Consider the following 21,037-nt stretch of genomic DNA (forward strand, 5'->3'; position numbering starts at 1 on the left):
AGTACGGTACAAAAAGTATGTGCTGCACATATTTTTTGTACTAGGTACACATCGGATCGGATCGCATTACATGCACAATGCATGCGATCCGATACAATGTGTACTTTAATAGTACAAACCGGCCCAGCAAAATGAAGCGTGTATGGGCTCCTTTACACTGATCAGAACTTATCAAAAAGACTATAGTTTTACTGCACCACATGATTGTTAGTGTTTCTGAACATAGTGAATAAATCAATAAAGTGTTTACTTAAACCACTACCAAAAGCTCTCTCATTTATATATTAGCCCACCAACATCCTCCATTATCACCCACTTTCACAGATTAGGGGTAGAGCGCACAAATCAAACTATTAGCTTTGAAAAATAACAGTTGGGAGTCTGGATGTTTATTACTCTCCATATTATCATTTTTTAAAGCTTGGTGCATCTGGCCACTGGTATTTATAGTGCAGGTTGAATATCCCTTATCTGAAATCTGAAATGCTCGGGACCATGAGCATTTTGTTTAAGGGATTTTTGTGGATTTTTTTTTTTATCCTCACCTGGACCCCCATGGTCCCTCGATGTCCACGGTGTCCCCTGGTGCCCACTGGTGCCCACAGCGGCCTTCACAATCCTCTTCAGCAGCATCTCCAGTTCCAGGGGTGCATTGTGCGAGTGTGTAGGTACACCAGTGACGTCACCGGCGTGCCCGCTCAGTGCATCCTTGGGTGCAGGGAGAGCGTTGAAGAGGATTTCGATGGCTGTTGTGGACTTTGGGGGACGAGGTAAGTATGAAAAAAGAGGCAGGAGTAACAAAAAAAAATATTCTTAAAAACCTCGTAATATTTTGGTTTTTGTAAAATATCGATAAGGGAACCTCAACCTGTATCTAGTTTGCGTTTATTCTTGCTTTTCGATTATATTTCTTATTGACTAGCCAAAGTGAGTAAACACAACAAAGTCTATGCTGTGCAAAATTCATTCACTCATCTCCATACCAACCATACAGCTATCAGCAGAACTAGGGTTATTTTGGAACATATCTTTATGTGCACCTTTTTAATGAGTACTTGTGTGTACAATTGTTCAAATTAATGTGGTGCTGCAGATACAGTATCCCTTTCATACTGCACAAATAACCCGGGTCCGACCCATGTTGTTGCCGGGTCAACCTTGATCACGGTGCGGTGCTACCCAGCATTTGCAATGTGAAAAGGGTAAGAGACTGTTCTGTAACAAATTATTTCAATAAATGAAATAAATACATACATACAAATATGCAAAATTATGGCAGCCTCTGCAATAAATAATGTGTGCCTCAAGATTGATATATTAAATATATTTCAGATATTTATGGTGATTTTGCTCATATACCATGAACATAAATAATCCCTTCTCCAAAAGTTTAATCTTCTTCACCATTTTTATTAATTAACCTTGTGCATTAGCTTTATGTACAATATGTGTGTGTGTGTGAAATGCCTAATTTATTACATATAATAAACACATCATCTTCCCATACCTTATTTGGCGAGCAGTAGCATTTGTCTTCAGATACTGGATCTGTGTTCTGAAACGAGTGTATCTTGCCACCAGAAGAGGAAACAGAAGCCTGTAGGTTTCCTTGGTTATTATCGCACTAAAATGATATTAAAGCCATATTAATTTTCCAAACTATGATAGAAAGTTGGAATAAAATGTATTGCATTTTGTCATGTGTTTTTCCCAATATCCTCTAGGGAAATAATATAAAAAAGAGAAATGGGTACTCTTTACTTAGAAGGGCGCCCATCTCGGCCATCTCGGGCATTGAATGCACTAAAAAATCAGGTGCGATGCGACAGACGAGATGCCCGAGATTTCCCATAGGGAACAATGTTAAATGTCTCAATTGACCCGATTTTCCTGTTCAATGCCTCAATTGACCCAATTTTTCCATAGGAAACAATGTTAAATGGGCCACAGAGGCCAAATAGGCACCCTGAAGTGAATAATGGCCACCCGAATTGTTAACGCCACCCCACGATCAACGTCAACCCGAAGCGTGGCGAGCGCAGCGAGCCCGCGAGGGGCGGCGGTACGCGTCCTACGACCTTTTCATACCCCCACTATCCACGTCGGCGTGGAGTTGAGAATAGAAAGTGTGGCGAGCGCAGCGAGCCACCGAGCCCGAAGCGTGGCGAGCGCAGCGAGCCCCGCGAGGGGACGCGGATACCTTCACAGGTATCCGCGTCCCCTCGCGGGCTTCACAGCTGTCCGCGTACGCTTGCCACGCTTCGGGCTCGGTGGCTCGCTGCGCTCGCCACGCATCGGGTTAACGTTGATCGTGGGGTGGCGTTAACAATTCGGGTGGCCATTATACACTTCAGGGTGCCTATTTGGCCTCTGTGGCCCATTTAACATTGTTTCCTATGGAAAAATCGGGTCAATTGAGGCATTGAACAGGAAAATTGGGTCAATTGAGACATTTAACATTGTTCCCTATGGGAAATCTCGGGCATCTCGTCGGTTGATCGCACCCGATTTTTTAGTGCATTCAATGCCCGAGATGCCCGAGATTTTTTACTAACGATGCCCACGATCAAAATCGTGGGCGCCCTTCAAAGTAAAGAGTACCGAGAAATGTACTATACTGTACTGTATAGATCACCAGTTAGTTACAAAATAATCATGACCCACCAAAATTGAGACAGTTGGGAGGTATGAATCAGCATAATCAATGTGCACTTTAATACGCCTATAGCTAATGCACTCTCTATACTGTGTATATTCTTACATTGTTTATAATATTTATATATATATATATATATATTTCAAAAGAGAATGTGGCCCTTATTTTGTGCTTACAGGATGGCAGCACTCCTATAGAACCTCGTTTTTAATAGAGAAACGGAGGTAGAGATGATAGGATGGTAGACATAGAAGTGCGCTCTATTGTATATATATTTTCACCAAAATGTATACACAATTGTAAAATCCAGTATGTTTATTCAAATATTCAATGAACAAATTTTCTATAAACAGACATTTCTTATAATTTTCCAATATTCAATCCAACACCTGAGTACATCAGTTCACAAGTATGAACCTACACGTTTCATTTGCTTGGACTTCTTCAGGGGTAGCCTGGATCCAATCGGATGATGCAAAACAATTTTTTTCCTCGTTGAAGCGTTCAAAACAGGGTATGGTATATTGCAGAGTTGAAAACAGGGTATTATATATTGCCATAAAAAAGGATATTATTCCTTAATCAATATTATTGGAACATATGATAAATGTCTGTTTGTTCATTGAACATTTAAATACTGCATTTTACAATTGTGTATACATTTTGGTGAAAATATATATAGAGCGCACTTCTATGTCTACTATTCTATCATATATATATATACACACACACACACACACACACACACAGTATATGCACGTTTGGAGCTAAAAATGTGCCCTCATGCTTTGTATTTGGCAAAACGCTAATGTGCTCTATTCACCAATGATGAATAAAAGCAATTATCTGCTAGCTGTGTGACCTGATTTCTCTATGTACTGCAGGCTGAATGAATACATAGTATTCTACAAAATAGCACTAACCATGTAGACAATTGTTTTTATTTTGTTCTGGACAGATCAAAGCTTATTCTGGCTATGCTTTACTGTATGTACTAACTTTTTTATTATTTTTTTGCACAATTTAATTTTCTTCATCAAGTTACTAAATCCCCACTGATGTGTAGTGTAGTTAATAGAACTAGTCAGTGTTTTTGGTATATTTATTTATCATATTTGTATACAAAGTAATGCCAATAGAGAAAGCAGTCTATGTAGCACATCCCAGCACTACCCCAGAGGCAGAAAAAAATCTATCTTAAAATGTAAACTTAATATGGTTTAAAAATAAATGTATACAGGCAGACACGTGATTTGGAAAATAACAAGATACAATTATTGTACTTATAAATAATATGTATGTGTCTGATTAATACCATAGTTGCCTACCCTCCTGCATTCTGCAAGAGACTCCCTGAAATAAGAGCGATCTCCCTCATTTCACCTAGCCCACATTATGTAGCTGTTACATTTTTGGGGCAAAATATAAATCAGAGATTTATACATTAAAATTGGGTCATCAGTGACATTTTCCTGCATTGGTAAAAAAATGGGGTGTTGTATACTGTATTTCCCCGACAGTCGGGATTCCGACAGTCATTACTCAGACGTCGGAATCCCAACTGCACAGCGTGGGGAATGCAATGAAGCCCATTGCAGGCTCGCTGCGCTTGCCACGCTGCGGGCACGGTGGCAAGCTGCGCTTGCCCCCTTTTTTATTCTCCCTCTATGGGGGTCGTGGACCCCCACAAGGGAGCAGTCGGGATTCCGACGTCGGAGGAATGACTGTCGGAATTCCGACTGTCGGGGAGCCGTCCGGCACCCAAAAAAATGTAACATGAGTAAATACAGTACATAAATAAGGTTTCTTGTGACCACTTTTATGGAACCACATGTAAAACACAATACATGAGCAACCCTGACACCTATCAGTGTAGTTTCTTCAACAAGTAGAGTAGATCTTAAGTAACTGCTTTGGGGCTCTTCATTGAGTCATTTCATGATGCACCTCTCAGATGTAGCAGTACACGTCTGCGCTTATAGGTGCTACCTTCACTATCTCCCTGACATTCCCTTTTTACAAGTGTGCAAGTATGGTTAAATTGCATTCAGAATTTATTTCATAGGCATCACATTTATTATTATCATAACGTATATTGCGCAGAGCTAGAATAAAATAAATATCACAGCAAATAGTTGCAAACAAATAAATACAATATTGCAGGCAGCAATCATTACTTGCTAAATACCTTAAAATATATAGTATATAGTTAATATTGCAGCAAGCATTTAATTGGAAAGCGCAACAGAATCTGCTGCGCTATATAAGAAACTGTAAATAAATAAATAAGCACATAAAGCCCATATAAGGGCCGTGCGGGTTGGTGGGGTGCGGGGGTGCACCGTTTGTGTGAAGGGCAGTTGCAGGGGTGCTGTGGGTGCGGGACCGATGGTGGTGTGGTGGGGGAGGAATGGGTGTGTGGGTACTGTGGGTGGGTGATGGGCAGGTGCAATGTTTGTCTAGCTGAGTGCGGGGGTACTGTGGGTTGAAGAGGTCTGGGTGTGGGAGGGTGTCTGGGGGTGCTGTTGGTGGGGGAGGTGCGGGTGCAGTGGTGCGGTGGGTGGGGTAGGGGCATGTGCGAGGGTAGTGTGGGTGCTGGAGGGGTGGGTGATCTCCCCCTTTTCCCCTCCTCACCGCTGACGCCTGTTTCATTGCTGCCCACAGGGACCAGCAGATCCTCCTGTCTGCTCTGTGAGTAGGTAGGGTCAGTAAAATGAACTCTCCTTATCCCAGTTACCCGTCCACCAACAACTTATCCCCAAAAGGGCTTAATAACCGTCTGCTGTAAGGGTCGGTAACTGCACTGATAGGCTATAGTCCCGATCTGTCACTTTATGACACAGTCACAGGGTGACAGATCTGGGCTAATATATAGGAGATTTTTAATAAAATGAATGTTAAAAACACCCTTTTCACATTATTTTAGGTTCACTTAATTTTATTAAAGGGCTTTTGAAGCATGAAAAACTGTTCTAAGCCCTTGAATTTAGTAACCAGATACCATTCCCCATACTTATAATGGGAAATGTGATCTGGTCAAAGTTACAAAAAAAAAAATTGGGCAAAACACAACAGTGAGCCCTGTGATAGTAACACTATAATCACAGGGCTCATTGCGATATGTCTGCCCCTGCAAAACTTACTTTGCCAGCTGACAGAGAAAACTGTGCTGAACTCTGGCCAGCGTGATGAGCAATGGGGGGGAGGGGGGTGGTGGTGGTGATGGTGATTTGTTTGGTGGGGGGGGGTGTTAGAATACACTCCACAACCTAATAAGGCCGTGGAGTGTATTCACAAGGACAGAAGGGCCTATGGCCAGGTGGTCCGATTTGTCCACCCAGGGCTGATTTTTTTTTTTAGACTGGCAATGGCAGCACCACCTCTCGATCGGTGCACAGAGAGAGGTGCTGGACTCACCGCCAGTCAAGCATCTCTCTCTGTGTGCCGAATGGGTCCAGGAGTGATGGGGTGTAACATGCGACCAATCAAACATGCCAGGATCAAAAGTTCACTTGAGTACATGGGGGGCGGGGGGCGTGAGCGTGTGACTTCAGGGTGCGCATACATATATGCCAGGGCCGATTTGGAGGCCCAGTCCGTCCCTGCATGCATGCACATGATTTTATGATCATACATGGAGGGCCTCATCATGATTTTTCAATTATTTAACTAACCTAAACTGTACAGATTTGGGATTTAAAAGAAAGCAATAACAACTGCATGGCCAGAAATCCCTTCTTTTCTTTACCACTACATCTGATATTTGATGAGTTTTTCTAGTACAGGAAATAAGTCTGTTTTCCTCCAAAACCACTAAATACATACAGTAGCTGCTATTTACAAACATGATACTTGGCACCTCATAGAGACCTGTTACGGAGCATCTCTTTCCTCTGGGCCATTGTATCAAAGCAATCCAGTACTTATCAGAAGCCCCATGCTGATTCCCCAGATAGGAACCGTGTAGTCATCTTGTATAAGCTATGCCACGTTTCTGTTGACCTTTATTCTACAGTTATTGATATGATCAAACACAGATAGGAAATCACCTTTAGAATAACTGATTTTCTAACAGCAAAAAGAAAAAGTGTTTTTGAAATGCAAATCCAACACTATGAATGCTACTTTGTGCAATAGTCTGGCTGCTATTTTAACTTTAACTTTTTATTTTCAATTTTGTTATTTTAGGCACCCATGTACTCCAATATGTTCTGTATATATTCAAATATTATTTCTCAATCGTTGAGTCACTACTATAAATTCATATATACAATACAATATAATAATTATCCAAGAACCATTAAATGACTGGGGGCCAGATGCACTAAGCTTCAAAAGTGATGAAATGGGAGAGTGATAAACGATCAACCAATCAGCTCCTCTCTGACATTTTTCAAACACAGTCTGTGACATGGCAGGTAGGAGCTGATTGGCTGGCTGTTTATCACTCTCCATTGTATCACTTTTGAAGCTTAGTGCATATGGCCCAGGGACTGAAGTTTGAATTCTGCAAATTACATAGAAAAGTATAGGTTACCAAAGCATTATTCTTCACTTGCAACAGGAAATGACAATACAATATCTGTGTTCACGAAAAAAAAAAAACTCAACTCTTAGACAAGATTGTATTTGTCAATGAGAAAAGTAGCAGGTTGGGATTTTTTCTTGTAGTAAAAGTTAACAAGTACAACAAAAATATGTTACTGTATCAAACTACTTGACGATGGTTTCATAGTCAAATGCCTTTCAATAGTTTGTAATAAAAAAGGAATTGCTAACAAAACGTCATTATTCATAAAACTGTCTCAATTTGGACTATTTGCAGAGAACATTATATTTGTGCGTTAACAGTGGGAACATTTTCCACTGATGCCAAGTTTACTTACTGAATACACATTTTTTTTTCTTACTTTATGCCTCGATTTTCAAATAGATTTCACTTGTTTATCTTAAACATAGTGCAAGCTCTCTTCTTTTGAAAATTGTTAGGTCTCGGTGCTTTTTACTAAAGATTGGATCACATAATACAGGTACACAATATGACATATGGTTTATGCTGAAATGACAATATACATTTACAGAAACTAATCTTACCGTTCCATCAGATACCTCACAGCAGTTTTCTTGAGCCGCTTGTTTTGGACTGCAGTAAATTGTTATACGCTGAAGTTCAATCTATCACAGAAAATAATAAATGGAAATCAAAAAACACATCCTACTAAAAAGAGGAATGCAGATCATACTGTGTTTGAAATGATCTTAAAACAGACTGGCCCATCAGACCCATACATAGAATACATTTCAATACAGTTACACTACAGAATGAATTGTATTGATGCATTTTTTTGGTTGCCCATTAGGTTACCCATAAAACAATTATTTTCCCTGTGTTTCCTGTTCTATCCAAGATTATTTCCTGATGTTACAGGCCTTCTGGTTATCCTTTTTTTTTTTCATAACCCCCCCCCCCCCCCCCCCAAAAAAAAAAACTTTATTATACTTTAGTCTGATCTACATTTAAAATTCAAATTTGATGCGAATGTTTTCAGTGTGCAGTTATAAATGATAGTTTGTCATTTAAATCCAACAAATTAGCAATGCCATGAATATATTTATGAAAGTTACTGGTTTGGAAACAGAAGACTGACAATCTTCTGTATGAGGAAAATGCACTAAGCCAGTAGTTCCCAAATCTGAATCACAGAACCCTAGAATATCAGATTTTTTTCATGGCTCTCATAGGATAAAAAAATTCTATTGATACATGTTCGAAAATTAAAATAAGCCAAGTGTTCTCATCTGTCATCCTTAGGTTCAGTTATGTGGTGGTGTATAGTTTTGCTTGTGATTGTCCATATTTTATGAACGTCAGCAACTAGCACTGATTTTGCCTGTCACTTTGGCAATAATATGATTTGGTCCTGGACCACTAATCCTAACCACTCCTCCAAGATCTTTGCGGCACCCCAAGCTGCCTAAGCACACAAATTGGTAACCGCTGCACTAAGCTATTCATATGTTAAGCCTTCAAAATGTTCTTGGTGTTTGAGTGATGTTTTGTCATTACTTACATTTATTTAACCATTTTAATCTTATACCCCTTTCAGAAAGAAAAAAAAACCCTGGGAATTACCCTGGTCCAGGAGGATAGACCCGGATTTTTTTTTTATGTCTGAAAGGGTCAACCCAGGTCTAAAATACCAGGGCTTCAACCCTGTAATTTTTACCAGGGTTTTTCCCGGGTCTGAATTCCAAAAACCCGGGTCGTCGGCTGTCTGAAAGGATGTGACCCGGGTTTTTGGGTTTGTTACACATTGTTAGGCACTGATTGTCACTCATGGTGGGGTGCTCCCTGATTGGTTGTGAGTTTGGGCCTCTCTAATTGGCTGGGAGGGCATGGCACTGGGGCTGGCCTCTGAGGTCATTAGGGAGCTGCACAACTTGGCCCACTGGAAGGAGCAAGAGGTGAGAGCTACTGGCAGTGAGAGGGGAGGAGGAGATCAGCAAACAGAGGACTGGGACAGTCAAAGATGCCACAGTGTACTCAAACATTGCAAATATACTGACAGCCATGTGAGGTAACATATACCTTCCAGTATAAAAAAAAACAATAAAACTTGTTTACAACATATCCTTGTGTCATGCCATTGTTAATGCAATGCAGTGAACAGTCACCACCCACTTTTCATGACCTTATCTCTGTGTGCCTTTAAAACTGTCATTTTCTTATGTCACAGTATATTGCAAGAAAAATCAGGCTTCCGTGTGAAGAGGGTCAACATGGGAAATGCCTGGGTTTTTCGTGCTGTGTGAAGGGGGGTCAGAGCTTTTAGCTGAGTCTTACCCGGGTTTTTGTATCCGGGAAATTCCTGGGTATTTGGGATTTTTCTGTCTGAAAGGGGTATAACATTCAATTCATTTTGAAATCCTCAATGTTTGGAAACTGGTTACATCTGCTTAATGAATACAGTGATCCTAAACTTTCACAAGTAGCTTTTCCAAAGGACATTTGTTCTTGCTATCTGTTTCCCTAACATAATATACATGCTTTGTTAATCACAGATAATTGCTGACCATCGCTTGCTGTGTGTCTGCCACTGTGATGCCAAATAAATCTGTAACAACAACAACATACAATTAAAACCTAACAGGATGATTTAGCAGTGCTTCCAGAGATGTTAGCCTGTGTGTTTAGTACGGTATCTCACTTAATTAGTGTGGCTATCAGTGCCTTTAACTTTAAGCTATTAGACATTTCCACAAAAATGTGAAAAAACTACATAATTTAAGCCAATGCATAAGCTCTATTTATTTGTATTGCTCAAATATTGATCCATATGGGCTTGTATATAAATCCTGGAGTAGTGTATACAATTACTTAATATTCATCCTTTATGATCCCTTGTTAATTTAAATGAACATTATTAAGGACTGTATTGCATGGATTGTATTGTTAAGGTGGCTGACATTCAAATCCCAGTGTTAATTTAAATGTATGAAAATAATGTAAAACGTTTCCAATGTTAGAATATCAAAATATCAAATTAGAACAAATTGCAATATTTTCATGTATGAGCTACAATGCTTTATGTACTAAAAGTTGAAATGTCCAAAATGGCCATCATTCATCTAATTTACCAGTGTCATCACTGGAAACATACAATGGGTCATAAAGGGTTAACTATGATGTATCTCTCTCCACCTATATTGTTAAATTGTATTTTGAGTACAGTATGTTTGTGAATAACTGATACAGTATACATTTGATAGATGAGGTTTCATATAAACCATGTAACCTATTAATTTTAAGTACTGTTAATATATGTCCTATAAACCAAGCAAAATAACCCCCAAATAAACACATTGATGCTACCCTCTTTAAAGCATATTCTATGGCTAATATTCCATACAGCATACTGTATGCAGTATGGATGTATACACCTGCTAACAATACTTGTGGCTGAAAAGGCCAAACACACTAATAAGATGTGTATATTTAGAGATATAATGTTTTTGCACCATTAAAAATGGATATGTTGCTTGAAACAATAAGAAACTTGGAGTCATTAGTTAGTTTACAATGCTTTAAAAGTGTACTGGGAAAGCATATACGAAACCCCCACAAATCACAGCCAAATATCTCCAGCCATGTACTGATTGAAGGGTGGAACTGGAATCATAGGGATTAAAAGGTGCCATATTGACTAATGATTGACTAATTATTGACTAAGGATGGATTTTATGGTATACGGTCATGAGGTCTATAACAACTAGGTCAACAAGCATTAGGTCGACACGACTAGAGCTGCATGCATGAAGGTCGACATGACTGAAGGCCGACATGGGGTTAGGTCGACAGGGTCATTAGGTCGACAGGGTCAAAAAAAGTGCAAAAACATTTATAAAGCTTTTTAATTCAGTGAGAACATAAGCACAGTGTGTCCACCATCTAGGATTACCATGGCAGGATGGAGATCTTGAATGGAGATCCCTTTAGTTGGCTCCTCCACCTTCTCCTTCCTCATAGTCCTTTTCTACCCACCTCCTGGGCCCACCTTACATCCAGCTTGAGACCCTACAGAATGTGACTGCTTACCGTGTGCCAGCCCTCCGGGACCATCCCTCTGCCTTTTTTGCCTCCCACTTCATATTTTCCTCCCCTCTTGCATCTCTCATCGTCCTTTCTCACTTTCAACTTGGTCCCAAATGACATTCAGCGATGTGGTAGGAGCACCAAAATGAAATTATATCTTGCCCCCCCCCCCCCCCCTTATAAAACTTATTTTGCATCCCTGAGTGACAAATTTAGGACGAGTTATATGTACACTATTGTAGGCAGAAGAACTTATTGAAAATATTGAAACTTCTAGCAAACATTTACTTTTCATATTCATATTCCATATCTATAATAGTTTAGTATAATCATATTAACGTACTAATCTTAGCGCTACTTTAAGGAATAAAAGCCATGAAATGCAGGATATGATGCTTCCATGAGTGCGGACAGAAGCGTAATGATGCAGTGAAATATTATAAAGCATATAGTTAAACATTCTTTCACTTAGAGAGCTGAAAAGGCTTATCTCATAATTTATTGCCATGTTGCTTATTATTGCCCATGTCAGTGCTATAAATACTATGTGAAAAGCATCAAGTAATATGTGCATGTCCACTTTATACATCTGATAGATGCTATTGGGTTATATTTTATCAGTGACAGTAATAGTAGGCGAGGTAGGAGATGAATATTCAATGCCAGGAATGTTGACTCAAGAACTGCAGTCATGATCAATGGGCAATAGACAGTTTATGCCTCAGCATAATGCTGCACATGCTATATTTGCCTCTTAGCTGTGCACATTAAGAAGATGTAGTATACATACATCATATGATATTCTACAACTGTTCCAATGTGTGTGTAAGTCTCATTCTTCATAACGTGTCTATTATGCTTTATGTTTGTACAGTATGTGATTACGTATAAGGTGCAAATAGTGATGTATCTTTATTAAAACACAGACAACACACAATCACTTTATTAGAATAGGACTCGGGTTTAATGTAAACCTAAACCTTCATTTATAAAGTAGTCAGCTTAGGTAGCAGTATTTAGGGGGCAAAAGAGGACATGCTAAAATGTTTTTTATGGAGATAGTTTCAGATTACAGGCTGCTTTCACAACAACCACTGAGGTTACAGTCTGTTATCTGGAAGAAAAATAGATTCATTGAGTGCTGGGTCTATTTACATAATAAAGTATTTGCTGCGTCCAAATCACATCCACTATCAGATCATTTTTATGTTTAATATTTATTTACAATGCTCTATCAACAGGACATGTAAAATGGCGATCAAGCTATAATTCATGTGTAAGGTCTACTTGGAAAATTTTGTTCGACTACTGTATCTCCAGTAATTAGGATCACGGAATGCAGAAAGTATTCCATCAATGGGCCATATTCAATGAGAATATTGACGGCGTGCAGCGAATCCTGTTTAGGATTCGCTGCACACTCGCCACTGCCCGCCGTGTTCCAGAGCCTCGCTGTCCCCCCTATTCAACGTCGCAGGGGCTCTCTGCCCCTGACGGCGAGTGTGAGCCTGAGGACGGTGGCAGGCAGGGAGATGGAAGTCTCCCTGCCTGCCCCAGAACGTATGTGGGAGGGAGGTGGGCTCCCTGGGAGCCAGGCAGCACAGGCTGCCCCCCGTGAGAGCCAACAGGGGACCAGGTATTCACTGCACCCGATCGTGCATATGTAATGATCGGGTGCAGTGAATATATGAATATCTAATGAGCGGCTCTCGGCTCCCAGGCAGCTGCTGGCTGCTCTGTGTAATAAAAAAAAAAAAAGTGCTATAAGCACATGAATAAAAATAGCATGCCCCTTCTCAGAATAAAATTCCTGATTTTTTGACAACAAATGTAAAAAAAAAAAAACTTTATTTTAAAAGTTCACTTTCCACTTCTCCATGAAAAGATGGCGATTTGCTACACGGCGACACACTGTGAAAATCACTTAGAAAGACGGCGAGAAGTGCACGTTGAATAGGGTGATTCGCTTTCTGACCCAAAAAATCACCTTCCAACGCGAAAATAGCACAAATTCGCCGTGAAACAGGGCGAATTATCCTCATTGAATACTGCCCAATGTATGGTGTTTACGGTATTTTAGACCCAGATTACTTACATTAAAAATTGTAAAGTTCTACATAACTAGAGTAAAACATTTTTTTATTAAAATGTAAATATGTTTGTTTACAAAAAGGGAGGGTGTTTTTAAGCACCAAGGATGGTTATACAAAAGGATTTACATATAATCTGTCTTGGAGTGACATTCCCTACGAACTGCAAAGGTTTATATATGTAGGGCAGTCCTAAATAAGTGGATACGGTCGTATTGTCAACAGCACTTAGATCGACAGTCATTAGGTCGACACCGTTGGGTCGACAGGTGGCAAGGTCGACAGGGTTCTAGGTCGACATGGGTGAAGGTCGACAGGTGTCTAAGTCGACATGGGACAAGGTCGACATGGGGAAAAGTCGACGTATGCGTTAGGTCGACATGGGTAGGTCGACAGGTCATTAGGTCAACATGTTTTTTTTTCACTGTTTTAATTTTTACCTGAATGTCGACACAGTCGACATGGACACAGTTGGAAGTAAACCGCAGCCCATTGTCGACCTAATGACTGTCGACCTAAGTGTGGTCGATAAAACGATCCACACCCCTAACTAAGTGGTGGTGAATCACTTAGAGTAAAACAATTTGTAATACAGTAGTAGGAATTGGGCTATGTAAGCGACTAATGGTATCAGAATACTGTATAAAAAGACCAGAGGTTTTTTTTAAAATAAAAATAAATTACAATTTATTGTGGTACACAATTTAAAAAGCCAATTCCACAGATAAAAGTATATAAACAAAATAGATGGCTGCTATAAATGCAAAAGAGACCTGGCATAAAATATGTAAATAAACGATAAAAACATGAGACTGCAAAAAAGTTATTATCTTTTTTGATGAGGTACGTTCAGAAACTTCCAACGCGTTTCGTCTATGTGACTTCATCATCCCTTGATGAAGTCACATAGACAAAATGCATTGAGAACTTTCTGAATGCATTGAGGCATAATGATCCGTCAGTACAACCCTGACCCCTTCTGCTGAAGTGGCTAGCAGTGTCTCCTGAGTGTCTCCAGTAGAGGAGGCAGTAAAAGTAGTCAAGGTATTAATTGGGCCTTAAAATGTTTAGCCTAAAAAAAGTGTTAATATCTTTAAATATGCTTATCACATATGTTTTGCACTTGTTTAAAATTACAATTTTATACTAAATAAGCATTTTTACACTCTTTAATTTTGTCAGTGTTTTAAATATGAGGTATAATTTTTTTTTGCCAACACCTTATTGTTTTTGCTGACAGAACAAAAGCAACAAAAACAAAGAAAATAAGTGAACCCTCTTAAAATCATAAACACACTCTTAGAAAAACTCATCTGATTTTGTTAACTAGGCACCAAAAGCCGCTGTCAGGGACAAATTAAGAAAGTAGACACCCTAAATTCAGGCTCCATCTGCATGGGCCCCCCTCTCTTAGACTGTGCCATTTTCCCAGGGACTAAAGGTGCCCATACACAGAGCGATGGGGCGGTGTGATGAGATGCGCGCTCCCATGCACATCCCATCACACAGCACATAAAGTAACTGCTTCCCGTTCTTTTGAACTAGATTACATTGCATCTAGTTCAAAACGCACAGTGCTTTAACCCATCGCATGCATTTTGAACTACAGTAGTTGCGATGCAATCCAGTTCAAAATGCACTGAGTTATGGGCCCCATACATCAGCAATTAATTGTGACAATCCAGAGATCTGGAGATGATTGCCACAATTAATTTTAGATGTGTGGGCTCCCCCTTTTGGCAATCCCAATAAAAAATGAATAGGTATCGCCAATCGATTGCGTGAACAGATTTTTAAACATGCTTAATAATCTGGTATTATCTGCGGATCTTTTTTATATGTGTGGGCATTCCCAATTCGTCTTCTTCATCTATTTACATTATGAACAGCTGAAATGACAATTGATATGAAGATGCAATCTTTAGATGGAAAAATCTGCCGATCACTGAAATAAATCTGTAATGTGTGGGCAAAGTCAGATAGATTGTAAAATCCATTTATCTGGCCAAAAAATCCCTGGATCTGGAAATCCATTAATTGTGATTGCTGATGTATGGGCCCATTACAGTATCATTCCGTGTATGGGCACCTTTACAAAGAGATGCTGATGGGGTAGTATTTAAGAAATGGGTGCAGGGTGTGTTATGTGCTTCCCCTAGACTCAATAGGGTTACGGTTAACCCTTGGTGCTCCAGGAAAAACAGAACAAACAAACCGATGCAGGGGAATGCTGGGTGTTTAATGAAAAAATAACAAAGAACACAGGAACTAAATGCAGAAGACAACAGGAACAAACTTGAATGCTCTTGAAACAAAATACAAAGTGGCTGGGGAACAGAATAAACAACGAGGTACCGAGTACAGATGCAGATGATCCGGCAGTTGGCTGACACTGAGGCACGAGGCACAAGGCACAAGACACCAGGCAACGGCTGTAGGAGACTGAGGCTGAGGCACAAGACACGAGGCACAGGACACGAGGAAATGGCTGAAGGAGGCTGAGGCACAAGACACGAGGCACAGGACGCGAGGAAATGGCTGAAGGAGGCTGAGGCACAGGAAACGAGACAATGGCTGAAGGAGGCTGAGGCACAGGACATGAGCTGGAAACACTCCTTTCCACAACAGGAACATAGAAACAATGACCAGCCCTGAGTGCAAGTCTGAGGAGGACTAAATAGGCCGCTCACAGGTGTCCAATTGAGCAGATTGCCTCCAATCAAGAGGCACCTGATTCCTCAGAGTCTGGAGACAGAGAGACAAGTCCACAGGTGCCTGATGCCCCTAGTGGTGATATACAGGGATGCAGAAATGCCTAACAAATAGCCCATCTATATTACACAATCTGCACCCAATATACTGTAGATACTCTACTGCCCGATCTAGACCTTATAATGTACATTAGCACCTTTAGGGCTCCTGGCACATATTTACACACTTAGTAAACAGTTATTTTTTAGACTTTGAGTGCCAACAGTTCTGTGAGCTAAAAATTCCAGCGTCGCTCATATTTGTTATATAAATACAAATTCAAAATGTTATTTAAAAATGATTATATTTCCTATATAAGGTAAACATAACAGGTCATTATGATGAATAAAAATATTTGCTTGGCAATTTTCACACCTATTTTGAACAATTCACTAGGCACTCACAGGGTTAATTGCAAAACTTTTTGAGGTTTGACTATATTCATTTATTTTTGTTTTTCGTTTCTTTGGCTTGGTGACTGCAATGGCTGGGACTCCCTGATTCTTTTTATTAAATAGATATTTACATCATTACTTCTAGATCTCATATAATGGGTCTGAAAATAAACATGACTTGTTTAAATAGAACAATAAATTGCTGTATGGTATTACTAATTATATACGCTGTGATTTGTCCTTCCAGACCAGGAGTGATAGACCGGCGACTACTGTAACATGTGTTTATTCCAAATAATTACAATATTTTGAGTAATTATAGTTTTAACATGTTTCATTCACACTGGCAAAGTGGCATATACTATTGTGACTTTTGTGCATATGCTGCGGAGCCATACAGATACCTTATATTATTGCTATGTAGTAAAGAATCATTAATTACAAAAATGAGTTATACCTATTAGTTATACTTAAGTATTATGTATGTTTAGAAAGCATATCTAAAGTAGCATGCCATTATCTATATACACACACATTATGCTGTAATACTGTAAATACAAGACCTTATATGCCATTAGTAATGTTTTATCTATAGAACCAGCAAATCTCATACTCAGTAACTTTGAGTAAAATCAGTCAACAAGTGGCCATGAAGTAAGTCAGATCTTTTTCATAATGGACTATAAGATTATTATTACCAGTTATTTATATAGTGCACTCATTTTGCAGAGAACATTTGGCCATTCACATAAGTCCCTTCCCCTAGTAGAGCTTGCAGTGTATGGACCTGATTCAGGTTGGATCCCTTTCTCAATTTTCAGCGGGAAACAGCACTCAGGACATGTTCTGCACATGTGCAGGATGGGTCCTGCGATCACATTTCAGAATGCGAAAGCCTCTAGCTCAGTGGTGGCCAACCTGTGGCTCTAGAGCCTCATGCGGCTCTTCCCCTTGTAAAGTGCGGCTCCTGCTCCCACTGCTGCCTGCCGCCCACCGTCTGTCCCAGTCCCCCCTGCTACCGGTTCCCTGAACCCCTTCTCCTTCTGAGGGGAGGAGAGTGTGCATCGCGCATCTCTCCTACCCCTTACTGTGCATCCTTGTGACTGGGCCGTCCGCCAATCAGAGCTCGTGGGCCAGCAGCCAATCAGGTGAGGGGGAAGGAGACGCGCGGTGTGCTGTGCTCTCCTCCCATCGGTGACATGACAGGAGGACTGCAGGGGGACACCAGACTGTCCTCTCCCCGCATGGCAGCAGCAGCAACAACGGTGAGTGTTGCTGCTGGAAAATTTGCACTGTGGGGGCATAGCAGTTTGTGGCACTGTGGGGGCATAGCAGTTTGTGGCACTGTGGGGGCATAGCAGTTTGTGGCACTGTGGGGGGCATACCAGCTTTTTGGCACTGTGGGGGCATACCCGGCACCGTGTGGTGCATACCTGGCACCGTTGGGGGCATATGTGTATCTGGCACTATTGGGGGCATATGTATATATGGCACTGCACTATTGGAGGCATATTTGTATCACACCCACCCAAGGGGTCAAAATTGGCTACGCCCCTTTTTTTGGCGCATGCGCCTTCGGCGCGCGCATGATGTCGGCTCTTTAGCTTGACTACCGATATTTTCGGCTCTTTACCTCTGACTGGTTGGCCACCCCTGCTCTAGCTGATTGGGTGGAGGAGGCTGGCTTTCGGGAAAACGGGGGTGGAGGTGTCACCTCCATTTCTCAGACGTGATGGGTCCAAGGATTGCATCAGACACAGTTTTTTTGGCCTCACAATGCCCCCTACAACTGCAAGTCTGAGTAAGGTCAGACTTACTCAGGCTTGCAAGCCAGGTGACTGCGAATGCATCTCAGTTTAAGCAAATGAAAATCCAGGAAGGAGGTGGCACTGTATGTAACTCCTGCTGCATTTGCATTGCTAAGGATTACATATAATAACTTGCTGCCAGCTTAGTATAATTGATTCAATCAGGCCCTATATTCCCTACCATATGTACAAGCACACACATTAATGCTAGGGTTAATTTTGTTGAGAGCCAATATAATATTTTTGTAGTGAAATTAGAGTACCTGGAGGAAAATTCATGCCGACACAGGAAGAATATACAAACTCCAGGGCCATGGTGGGAATCGAAAATGTCTAGAAGATTTGTTGTTCAGGGAAGGTTAAGGGTAAGGTGTCACGATCTGGGTAACAAGACATACTGTACATATTAACCTCTCAAGTGCCTGTCCAAACTGTCCCTGCGTGCCAGGTCCGGCTATCATCTGTGCTGTTTGCATCCGGCCCTCAGCACAGTAGTTCCAGAGGTCACCCGGTGCTGCTGACTTCGCAGATATAAAGCATCATCCCCCTGTTATCATGGATGTAACTCTCTGCTCCCTGCGGCCTCCGGAGCCACTGCTATTACTGTAGGCCACTGACATGTCGACATATCTACATCCATCTCATGTCCTAACACTAGGGGTAAATTTAGTGAGATGGGAGTTATATTTCACATGGGATGTTGCTATGGGCAACCAATCAGAATCTACTTATTTATTTAGCACCTTCCAGAAGATAATAGATCGTATCTAATTGGCTGCCCATAGCAACATGCCATGTGAAATAGATTGCCCATCTTAGTAAATTTCCCCGAAGGTGTCTCATACAAGCACATGTTATACTGTACAACTCAGACTTTCCCGCCTCATCCAAATTCTGTAGCCAATCCATTCTGTGATTGGTCAGTCAAGTCAGATCTAGTAACCTTGCCTACTTTGGTAGTCACCTTCCTGCAATCCATCCACATCCTTGGGTAATGGGCATAATGTGGGCATGAAGACCTGGCTCTTAATGTAATTTATAATTATGTCCCCACATTCTCTACTGGACCAGAATGATACAAATAGTCCTTACTCTAATGGACAACTGCAGATCTCCTCTTAAAAAGGTAAAAAAGGTAAGTAAGTATGTACAATATCTGGACATTGGCCTTCATTCCAATCCACTCTGTCTCCCGCATGTTCCCATGGGGGATCGATGGTTGGAACCTGTGCAATTGGCATAATTAGTAATGCGCATGTGCAGGCCTCCTGTGCGAGCGCCCTTGCCGCCCTGCACTGTCATGTGTGGCGCTTTCACGGGGGGGGGGGGGGTTGTATGGGATGGGGCATGGGATTTCCCTTGCAGCGGAGACATGCAAGGGGATGTGTCTTTTTTACACATCCCCTAGCATGGTTGCGAGGGGATACAGTGGCGGGGAGGGGGGGTGGCAATTTGGTGGGGCGGGCCCTCAGGGGCTTCACAGCTTTCCAAGTCAGCCAGAATCAGGGTCATTCTCTGAAGTTAAAACTCCCATTGTCACAGCCTCCGGGACCGGGGGCGCGACTTACCGGGTCCGGGGGCGTGTGTGGTACGGGCGGCAGCAGGGGACCAACAACCGGCGGGGGATCCGAGGAGCTGCGGGCAAAGCGGCTGTGTCAGACCGCACTCCTCCGGCAGCAGGCAACAGGCAGCAGCGCCGACGAGATCCCCAGCCTTGCGTCTTCCGGCCCGGCGGGCGCGCGCTCACTAGGGGCGCGCGCGCCGCGCGCTCCCAAACTTAAAGGCACAGGCAGGAAATTCAGAAATCACCTGCAGGGATAAAAGGAAGTCCCTGACAGGTGAACCACTGCCTGAGTATAGGTTCACATTAGCCTGCTCTAGCGTTGTTAACTTTGTCTACTGAACTCTGACCCGTGCTGCTCCCTGACTACTCTTCTGCTCAATCCCTGTGTACCTCGAACGTGAATCCCTGTGTATCGACCCGGCTTGACTCTGACCTTCCGTTTGCCAAACCCCCGCCACCGTGTGAACCAAAGTAACCGACCCGGCTTGTCCCAGACCACTCTTCGCTACACTCCACTGTACCGCATTGACCATCTGGTTCCGACCCGGCTAGACGACCACGTCCTTATTCACCAAGCACTACACTCACCAAGGGAAACCTATCCGGGGGGCCGCGACCGACGTGTAGGGTGCCGCAAAAGCCCAAATCCCAATTGGAGGGGTCACTGGCAGAAAACCCCCGGCACGGCTAGACTCCGCGCCCCCGTGATAGGTCTAGCCAATTCCCGAGTGGAAGTGTTCAGCCGTTACGTGACAGAATACTCAGGCCCAATTGAATATGGACCAACCAAGTGGCCCGTCTCCAAAAGAACTCCTGGAGCATCTCCTAACCAGAGTGGAGAAACAGGAGCAGGATCAGGCGCAAATTATGCAGTGTCTGCAAACCCTGATGCAGCGTGTAGAAGTACCGCCACTACCACCACCGGCACCCCTGCCTCCAGCAGTCGTAGTAGGTGCACCTTCCCTTCGCATTCCGAACCCGGCCAAGTTCGACGGCAATCCGAAGGAATGTCGAGGGTTTTTGAACCAGTGTCTAATCCAATTTGAGATCCAAGCAGCCTCTTTTCCGTCTGAAAGGACCAAGGTGGCCTATATCATGTCCCTATTGACAGGTCAAGCTCTGTCCTGGGCCTCCCCACTCTGGGAGAAGAACCATGCCATTGTCAACCAATGCGACAACT

The 21,037-nt window shown here is 41.9% G+C and overlaps 1 protein-coding gene across 1 annotated transcript in view; it reads right to left on the bottom strand.

The window, feature by feature from the left end:
- LOC146062954 (collagen alpha-1(XIX) chain-like) overlaps positions 1-21,037 on the bottom strand; it is a 266,102-nt gene that overhangs the window by 92,957 nt on the left and 152,108 nt on the right. The window contains exons 7-8 of the mRNA XM_083174964.1: positions 7,751-7,831; positions 1,508-1,624 (exon numbers count right to left, since the gene is read on the bottom strand). Coding sequence (XP_083031090.1) covers positions 1,508-1,624; positions 7,751-7,831 — 198 coding nt within the window. The remainder of the gene's footprint in view (positions 1-1,507; positions 1,625-7,750; positions 7,832-21,037) is intronic.

The sequence above is a fragment of the Crinia signifera genome, chromosome 3, assembly GCF_055691185.1.
Source record: "Crinia signifera chromosome 3, ASM5569118v1, whole genome shotgun sequence".
Taxonomy (NCBI): domain Eukaryota; kingdom Metazoa; phylum Chordata; class Amphibia; order Anura; family Myobatrachidae; genus Crinia; species Crinia signifera.